The sequence below is a fragment of the Rutidosis leptorrhynchoides genome, chromosome 11 (genome assembly GCF_046630445.1).
Source record: "Rutidosis leptorrhynchoides isolate AG116_Rl617_1_P2 chromosome 11, CSIRO_AGI_Rlap_v1, whole genome shotgun sequence".
In the NCBI taxonomy this organism is placed as follows: Eukaryota; Viridiplantae; Streptophyta; class Magnoliopsida; order Asterales; family Asteraceae; genus Rutidosis; species Rutidosis leptorrhynchoides.
The window spans coordinates 113,088,490-113,097,692 of NC_092343.1; the positions used below are offsets into that span (position 1 = coordinate 113,088,490).

The 9,203-nt window shown below is 32.5% G+C and overlaps 1 protein-coding gene and 1 pseudogene across 3 annotated transcripts; both read right to left on the minus strand.

The window, feature by feature from the left end:
- Window positions 1-3,952, minus strand: LOC139876906 (stem-specific protein TSJT1-like; annotated as a pseudogene).
- A 941-nt stretch (window positions 3,953-4,893) lies between these two features.
- On the minus strand, window positions 4,894-7,428 carry LOC139877573 (golgin candidate 6-like). 3 transcript variants are annotated; one of them, XM_071865011.1, is made up of 9 exons: window positions 7,230-7,428; window positions 6,917-7,019; window positions 6,603-6,652; window positions 6,345-6,491; window positions 6,023-6,090; window positions 5,896-5,949; window positions 5,706-5,801; window positions 5,570-5,620; window positions 4,894-5,159 (listed from the first exon to the last, which is right to left on the minus strand). In XM_071865011.1, the coding sequence occupies exons 5-9, from the start codon at window positions 6,038-6,040 to the stop codon at window positions 5,028-5,030; spliced, it is 351 nt and encodes a 116-aa protein (XP_071721112.1). In that variant the 5' UTR covers window positions 6,041-6,090; window positions 6,345-6,491; window positions 6,603-6,652; window positions 6,917-7,019; window positions 7,230-7,428; the 3' UTR covers window positions 4,894-5,027. The 3 variants fall into 3 exon arrangements, with proteins under 3 accessions (XP_071721112.1, XP_071721110.1, XP_071721111.1); XM_071865009.1 differs by having other exon boundaries at window positions 4,894-5,197; XM_071865010.1 differs by lacking the exon at window positions 6,917-7,019 and having other exon boundaries at window positions 4,894-5,197.
- Between the last annotated feature and the right edge of the window lie 1,775 nt (window positions 7,429-9,203).

Consider the following 9,203-nt stretch of genomic DNA (forward strand, 5'->3'; position numbering starts at 1 on the left):
GAGAAAAAAGTCGGTATTAAACATTATAATTCAAAACATATTGAAATAGGAATAGTTATTCAATTTCAAGGAACTTTAAAGTTCAAATATACAATCCCAACAAGTAAAACAAAATAGAACCTAAAAACAAAAAGTAAAGAACACTTATTTTTAATTATAAAAAAACTGGTATAAAAGTAACAAGAAACTATCAATAATCAATAAAGATGTTCATTTGTTCATGCTCCTTGGCCCCAAATAGCCCAATTAGCTTCACTTCCAACTCTTGGCATTGTTTGTGTTTTTGAAGATATATCACCTTTAAATGTAGCACCACACATTATTCCTTCACTATCAATTCTTGAAATTGCCTTCATTTTGTTTTTTGGATGCTCAATGCTCATTAGTCCACCTTCTGTATGGTACATGCACCCTATAAAAAGCTGTACAAAATATTAGTCCATTGTAAACACATCTAATACAAAAGACTATATTACCCATAAACACCTTTTAATCTTTTCTTACCAGTTGGAAAAGGAGCAAATGACTTTGAGCAGCTGGACTTTATAACCACCAAATTGTCAGAAATTACAACAGAGCCATCAGCTGATATGCCTCAAAAAAGCTTCACTCCACCATCAGCACCCTATGGGTTAATTTAATTTTAATTACCATATTAACAAAAAGTCAAAAATGACCTTTTTATTTTTAATCAATGTAATGTTAATGATCATATTGTGAAAACTTACAAGTGAGATAAAGACAGTTTTAGCCTTGAGATCATAAAGTATGAACCCAAAACTACCTTCAGGATCCTTGAGAACCGAATGGGCTGGGTGATGGTTTATTTTTGAAAGAAAATTATATGGTTACTTGTCCCACATTGGTAAATAGAAGAAAAGAGGTGTAACCTCTTTGAATATAAATTGATGTTGTCCCACATCGGTAGGAGGAAGAAGTTGGAGGTGGATGACTTGGTTATAAAAGGAGGTCATGGGCATCATTCCAACTTGCACCAATCAATACACTTTAAGTATTTGATTATTTTTTTCTTTCTTACCCTTGTTTGGGAGTTGTTTTAGTTAAATACTTTGAAGAGTGTAGTTGGCTTAAAAGAGTTGTCTATGTCATTGTAACAATTTGTGATATATTGTATTTCTCAATTTGGAGGCCCATGGTTTTTCTCCTGTTTTGGAGTTTTCACGTTAAATTCTTGTGTTGTGGATTGTTCTTATTTCTTTACTGTTTTTCATTGGGCGTTTGTTGGGAATTAGTGAGGCCGTAATTTCTCAACAACTGGTATCAGAGCGTCAGGTTTGACGGGAGGTCTCGGTTATAGGAGTCGGAGTATGCTCTGTGGTTGCCACGGGAATGGATCGTCCACATCAGAAACGAGTTCTATTGATCGTATAGGGTATCTGGTTTGACAATATTTTTCTGATTCGGAGTAAGTGGTGTCTAGAATTTGTAGTGGATCGGGTGTTGGATTTTCCAATTTAACGGATCATGTGCGCCACTCCACTACATCTGTCGGCCAGTCGAAACGTGGGCAAAATCAGAGAAAGTGTTGTTCTTAGGATACGGATACGATGCCGAAGTTCAGTCCGTTGAGGTTTGATGTAGAGAAATTTGATGGAAGGATCAATTTTGGCTTGTGGCAGGTTCAAGTCAAGGATGTATTGATTTAGTCAGGTTTACACAAGGCTTTGAAGGGTAAACCCACCCTTGTTCCTGGCAGTGATTCTAGCAAGAAGTTCGATGAAGAAAAAATGGGATGATATGGATTTGAGGGCGGCAAGTGCGATTTGTCTGTGTCTTGCAAAGAACGTGCTTGCAAATGTGCACGGGTTATCAACGGCTAAGGAACTTTGGGATAAGTTGGAGCAGTTGTACCAGGGCAAGGGCATCTCAAACCGGTTGTGTCTTAAGGAACAGTTTCATACTTCGCGTATGGATGGGGGTTCAAAGATTTCAGATCATCTGAGCATTCTGAATGGTATTGTTTCGAAACTGGAGGCTATTGAAGTTAAAATGGAAGATGAAGATAAAGCTTTGAGGCTGATATTATCTTTGTCATCATCCTATGAGCACATGAAACCTATTTTGATGTATGGGAAAGAAACTCTGAAGTTTGAAGACGTTGCTAGCAAGCTCCTATCTGAGGAAAAAAGACTGAAAGGTAACGGGGTCTCGTCATCAGAAAGTACAGTACTGTTGTGTTCGGATAGGCGGAAGAGAAACTCCAGAAAGAATCTGGTACGCTGGAGGTGCGGGAAAACTGGGCATGTAAGGGTTAATTGTCCAGGTGGAGCTAATTCGGCAAATGGCTCCAAAGGCTAAATGATGTCTCCGTTGTTACGAAGAGTGACGAATTCCTCTGAAGTCACGTCATCCTCATGGTGTGTCCGCGCCACCATGGAAAGGGATGTTCGTTAGCGGTTCCACAATTGCACATGGGCATTGGTTTGGCATTGGTGCAGGTTGTGTGGTGGAAACTGATGTTGAAGCTGATGGAACTTCCGGAAAAGCCAAACGGGGAAGTTGCACCGTAAATGTTCAGCTGGTTATTCAACATGTGCCGAGGTGAAATGCTTAGAATGGGATCTTCTAAGTGGTTATACTCTTACGGTGGAGTATGATAATTCTGGTTAAGAATTATGATTGTCTGTGATGACAATGATTGTTGGTTTAGACAATGTTCGACGAGGATGCAAGTTTTGTCTCTTGGGAGATAATGTCAACGGCATGGAGATGAGGATCTTGAAGTTGTCGTCGAGGAAGCATCTGGGTCGGTTATCTTTGCAATGTGGAAGTATGGTTATCTTTTTCTATCAAAAAGGTGGAGATTTGATGGTTTATTTTTGAAAGAAAATTATATGGTTACTTGTCCCACATTAATAGATGGAATAAAAGAGGTGTAACCTCTTTGAATATAAATTGATGTTGTCCCACATCGGTGGGAGGAAGAAGTTGGAGGTGGATGACTTGGTTATAAAAGGAGGTCATGGGCATCATTCCAACTTGCACCAATCAATACACTTTAAGTATTTGATTATTTCTTTCTTTCTTACCCTTGTTTGGGAGTTGTTTTAGTTAAATACTTTGGAGAGTGTAGTTGGCTTAAGAGAGTTGTCTATGTCATTGTAACAATTTGTGATATAGTGTATTTCTCTCTTTGGAGGCCCGTGGTTTTTCTTCTGTTTTGGAGTTTTCACGTTAAATTCTTGTGTTGTGGATTGTTCTTATTTCTTTACTGTTTTTCATTGGGCATTTTTGGGAATTAATGAGGCCGTAATTTCTCAACACTGGGTATGGACCGCGGTCCCGGAGGGTCTTGTATGCTTGGATCACAAACATGGGCTCATTAGCTAGCTTGGTTAGCCCATATTGCTTGTTAAGGTTGCATAAGTTGTCTAAACCTCCTAAAAATATGCAATAGATGTCATCCATGCTACAAAACAACCTACAAGAAACATTCAAATTGTCACAGCCATATCTAACCATGAAGAATGATAAAATCCCTTTTCAAATATGATATTATTTAAAGAAATAATTCAAAACCTTGGACGCAAAAATAAAATGTGAATACAAATGTCTAAGGTTTCAACTTTTTCACAAAAATGAATAGAAGGACTAAAGGTTTCAACTTTATAATTTTTTTTTTTTTTTTTTTTATCAAACTTTGGATGTATTGGTTACCTTTGTTCGGACAATAGGGAATGAGAAGAAGGATCAAAAGCTAGAGTTACATCATTCCCAAAAGAGAATGAGAAAGCATTTGCATTTGAATTCAAGAATTGTTTCAAAGGATCTTGATCTTGATAATAGTTTTTGTTGAATAAAGCAGGACTATTGAGTTCTTTTGGTGCATTCACCACTCCTTGCTTGAAAATACCCAACATTGTTCTTTAGATAAACACACAAAAATAGAAATATATGTAAAATATTATAACCAAATTTGCACTTTGAATAAGATAGATTCTGGATGTTGAAATGTATTCATGTGTGATGGGTATTTATAGTTGTGTTGAAAGGGTGTAAAGGTGATGTGGCAACGTTATCCAAAACAAAAAGAATGAATAAACATGTGATACGAGTGATTTCAGTTCCTTATAAGCACTTAATTATGTTGACTATAATTTTTCTGTGTGATCTTTTCGATAAATAGAGGAAAGTGTATTGCCATTAATGGCAGCCCAATCCAAAATAAATATGAAATTCGACATTATGGATAAAAAGACATAAATTACTTACTCGTCTCAAAATAGTTGTCATATTTTGACTTTTTAAGTTTTTTTTTTTCCCTTCAACTTTGACTTTAAATATATTTTTTGTGTTATATAACATCGAATGAAAGTTATACCAAATGAAAACACATTTTAAAATCAATCTATTAATATAAACTAGCTTATAACCCGCGCATTCGCGAGTATTTTATCATACAAAAATTTTAAAAATATATTCTTAATAACTTATCTACGCAAATGATATAAGTAATAATAGTGATAGTGATATATATGTGAATAATAAATCAACAAATATCAAAAACATTAACATTATAACCCAAAGGGTTGGTTGAGTGGTTGGGTTCTTGAGAATCTCCAAAGGAGACCTAGGTTCAATCCCCACCAACCTTACTTTGGGGCCATAATTACGATACAATTGAGTAACACAAGATCAATTGAGTTCACTTGGAATATAATTCATTATGTTAAAAGTACTTGTACAGTTAATCAGACAATTAGGTAACACAAAGTACGATACAACAGTTAAATCAATTTATTTTAAGTGTGAAAATAAAGTGAATAATAAAACAAAGTACGATACAATGGGCCATAATTACGATACAATTGAGTAACACAAGATCAATTGAGTTCACTTGGAATATAATTCATTATGTTAAAAGTACTTGTACAGTTAATCAGACAATTAGGTAACACAAAGTACGATACAACAGTTAAATCAATTTATTTTAAGTGTGAAAATAAAGTGAATAATAAAACAAAGTACGATACAATGCATTACATTATATTTTGTGGCAAATTACTTTACAAATGAACTTGTAAACTAAAAGCAGCACCACCAACATCAAGATCAAGATCACCATCACCATCACCATCATGATGCAGGGGTAACCGACTGTATCCAAAATAAAGTAAAGCATGCCATTTCCACAGTACCTTTTCACAAATAGCTTCACGTTATGTTTCCAAGTGAACTGAATTGAAATGCAAAAAAAGTTGGGTGATACGAATAATTCATAGGGAAAAAATCATTATTAAGTAATAAACACACGTGCAGGTATCGTTCAGATAGGCGTTTTCATCGCTGCTGATGGATAGAAACTTATTTGGAAATTAAAAGCAGAGATAAACTCGGTCAAATGGGTCAAGCTTTTAGTTCAATTAGGTGTTGAAAGTAAAGTCTAGCAATATAAACCCCAAACCTTAAACAAAGTTCCAATGGGTTTCCCTCTAACCAATTGGGTTCTATACAAAAATATAAAGAAACAGATCTAATGGAGGTATCAAAAGTATTAATGTAAAACTTAATGCATAATAAATAAATAAAAAGATCAAGAAAATGAAACCTGATTAGAAGAATTGTTGCGAAGAAGATTATTTAATAATTCAAGACAGTCCTGTGAGGTCACAAATATAAAAAAATAAATAATTAAACACTCACAAATCGAGCAAAAAATCATTATGTATGAATTAAATAATCACCTGCACAACAACACCACATTCAGAACCTCCCTCTTCTTTAATAATACTAAAAAACTTCTCAAAAGCACCCTCAAAGACCAGAATTTTTAGTATTTCCTAGTTAAAATAATTAATGGGCATTATAAAAGACTTTACTTTTTACTAAATAAAGAATTTGACACTAAATAAAATAAAAAACTTTAAATATTACCTCTGCCTCTCGAGTTAGGTAGGTGAGAAGTAACAAGGCTTCATTTCTTATAACCTAAAAGACGAACAACATATCATTTAACACACAAATAAGAACACTTATATGATTATATATACTATGTTCATACCTCTCGGTCCATAAGCATGTACAAGTTGAGTTATACCACACAGGACAGTAAGAATGGCTTCTTGTAACCTAAAGAAGATGTCAGTTTTCATTACAACCCAACGGAACCCATAAATATAGTACAACTTGTATAGATTGGATAAAGACACATACATAATGGGAAAATTCGTTAAAAGGGCAGTTAAAAGTTGAAGTGTATAATATCTAATGTAAAAGTCATCCTCTCACTTTAAAAATCTTGACTGTTAATTATAGAACTATTTAAAGCAAACAATGTAATAATTCATTGTTTGAAATCTGATAGGATTAAAATGAAGACATACCAATAAGCTTAAAAGTAGTGAAATGCTTTGCCCTTCACTTGATAATAGATCAGTGTTCATCAAAGCTGGTTGAACCTCATTTGGAGGCAATTTTGCATGAGCAATTGGTGTTAACGCACTTACAAGTGTCTCTAAAGCCACTCGAACCTTTGACAATTTATCAATATATATAGCATTATTAGTTGATAACACACTTAAATGGCATACAAACTGCAAAATAAAAACTAAAAAAAAAGTATTTGGTAGAAGACTTCAAACCATTTCAACATCATCACGTTCCTTTAAGAAGCCCAACAGTACAGGAAAACCTGAAAAAGACAAGAAGATTTCATGTTGTGAACAGTATAAAATGTAAAAAAACATGACTTTCAGCAACAACAGATTGAAGCTCCACCATAGTAAGGAAGGAATAATTTTAATGCCCAAACTTCAAACAATAGAAAAAACAGTGAATGACTAATTTTGTTTTTCTTGACAAAGTGACATAAAGTGCAAAGTTAAATAGATTTTCGTTTAAATAGATTTCATTAGATTAAAAGAATGCAAAATTGGAGTAAATATATAATACATACCAAGTACATCTTTGACTTTAACCAAACTCTAAAATGCACTTTCTTTAGTGTTCAATTTCATCTTTCATGTAATAGATGCTGGTTTTGCTGGATCAACTTTAACCTATAGATATAGAACATCAGTAAGCCAAGTCCACATGAGTAACATCATAACAATAATGTGATAATAAAGTTTGCTATAATGCCAAATTATGCAAATTATGCAAAAGCTACTCATATTTGACTCGATGGAATCGAGAAATTAAGAAGATATAATGTATGAAGAATCAATTAAAAACACCCAATGAAAACCCTAATTCATAATAATACTTACTTTGATATTCACAGCTGCAAGAAAATGAATACCCGATTTACAAAACATAATGATACATGATGATTTTTGTATATCGATTGATTTGGGATGTATTGATGGTTAATCGTGGATGGTAGAAAAGAAATTACAGCGTATGTGAATGACGGTTATTTGATGAAGGTGATTGAATCAAGGGTTATACTGGTTCGTATTTGGGGTTTCTTTTTTATACTGGTTCGTATTTGGGGTTTCTTTTTTATCAGTTAGCAAATAGCAAATGAAGGGAAGGGTAGATGGGTAATTAAGATCCATAACTGTCTCTTATAATCCGTAATGATGCCATAGATAATTTGAATGAATGAGATTAAATAAGTGAAACTAATCTAATGGTTGGAATTTCTCTATTTGTGTTTTTTTAAAAATTGATGGCATCATAATATTTTTCTTATTATAGATAAGAAGGAAGAAGGATTTCATCATAGTAAAAATTAACAAATATTTAAAGTCAAAATTTAATAAATTGATTTTGAAAAATCTAATAAGATAATTATTTTGAGACGGAAGAAGTAATTAAGTAATTACGGAGTAATAATTAATTTATTGGATATAGTATACTTTTTCATGGGGCAGGTGCACCCGAGAAAAACTTATTGGTCCACATGTGCATCTGAGTATAATCCAACTTAACGTGTTCACCTCCAATCTCTTTTTATTCTATGCAAGTACGATCAATAAACGGTCATTATTTAAATATATATCTATATCTTATTTATATGAATTTTTTAATGACAGTACAAAGAATTGTTATTAAGATATTCGAACACGTATAAAACTGATTGTACGTTTAGAATAATTAACCGTCTCATGATAATAACTGCCTCATGTACTACTATACATAATTATACATATATTTAATTTTAAATGACAGCTTTTAGTGTCGTCCTTAAAAGAATTCCATATATTTATTATGTATATGTATGTATGTTTAGGAATTAGGATAAAGTTGAAGAGTAAATTTTTTCAAATAATTTAGTACGTGTTTTAGAATGTATGTGACAACCCAGAAATTTCTGACCAAATTTAAACTTAATCTTTGTATGATTAACATTTCCGACACGATAAGCAAAGTCTGTAAAATTGAATCTCAAAATTTTTGAACTATTCAAGTACCCTTCAGTTGTTCTCAACGATTCGCTAACCATTATATGTAAATAGATACATATATATACTATAACTTGAAAATGTAACAAAGTTTTAATGGTTTGATACCGTACATTAAACTTATTGGTTTAAATATTTATTTGAATATATATGATAAGTTGGAATATTAATTATATGAATAACTTGCGACGTATATTTAAAACGTGTTTATGAATGTTGAAAATATATATTAACTTGGTCATAAAACGATTTGTTATTATATATATATTAACAAATAGCGAGACAATGATTTATAGAAGTAAATGACCAAAACACTCGAAAGTTTAAGATACACTTTGAATGATATAGTTTATTGATAATTTAAGACTATATTTTGACAAAGGTACGAGTCACAAAACGTAAATTGCGAGTTTTCTAAGCGTACGAAAATGCGTTCGAGAAACTGGAACCGGGACATAAGTCGAGTGACAACGTACGAGTCATCGGAACGAAAATTACAAGTCAACTATGCACATGAATTTAATATAATATATAATTAATTATTTAAATTATATGTATTATATATATTATATAATAATATGTCGACAAACAAGAAAACAAAAAAAATTTGAGCTGGATCAGGCGGCCATGCGATCGCATGGAAAATACACTAAAAACCCATGCGATCGCATGGACATCAGATTCCAAAAAGTTGCCTATAAAAGTCCAGTTTCTGCTCAAGTTTTGTTTACACATATTACACTCGTATATATTTATATTTATATTATTATTATTATTATTATTATTATTATTATTATTATTATTATTATTATTATTATTATTATTATTATTATT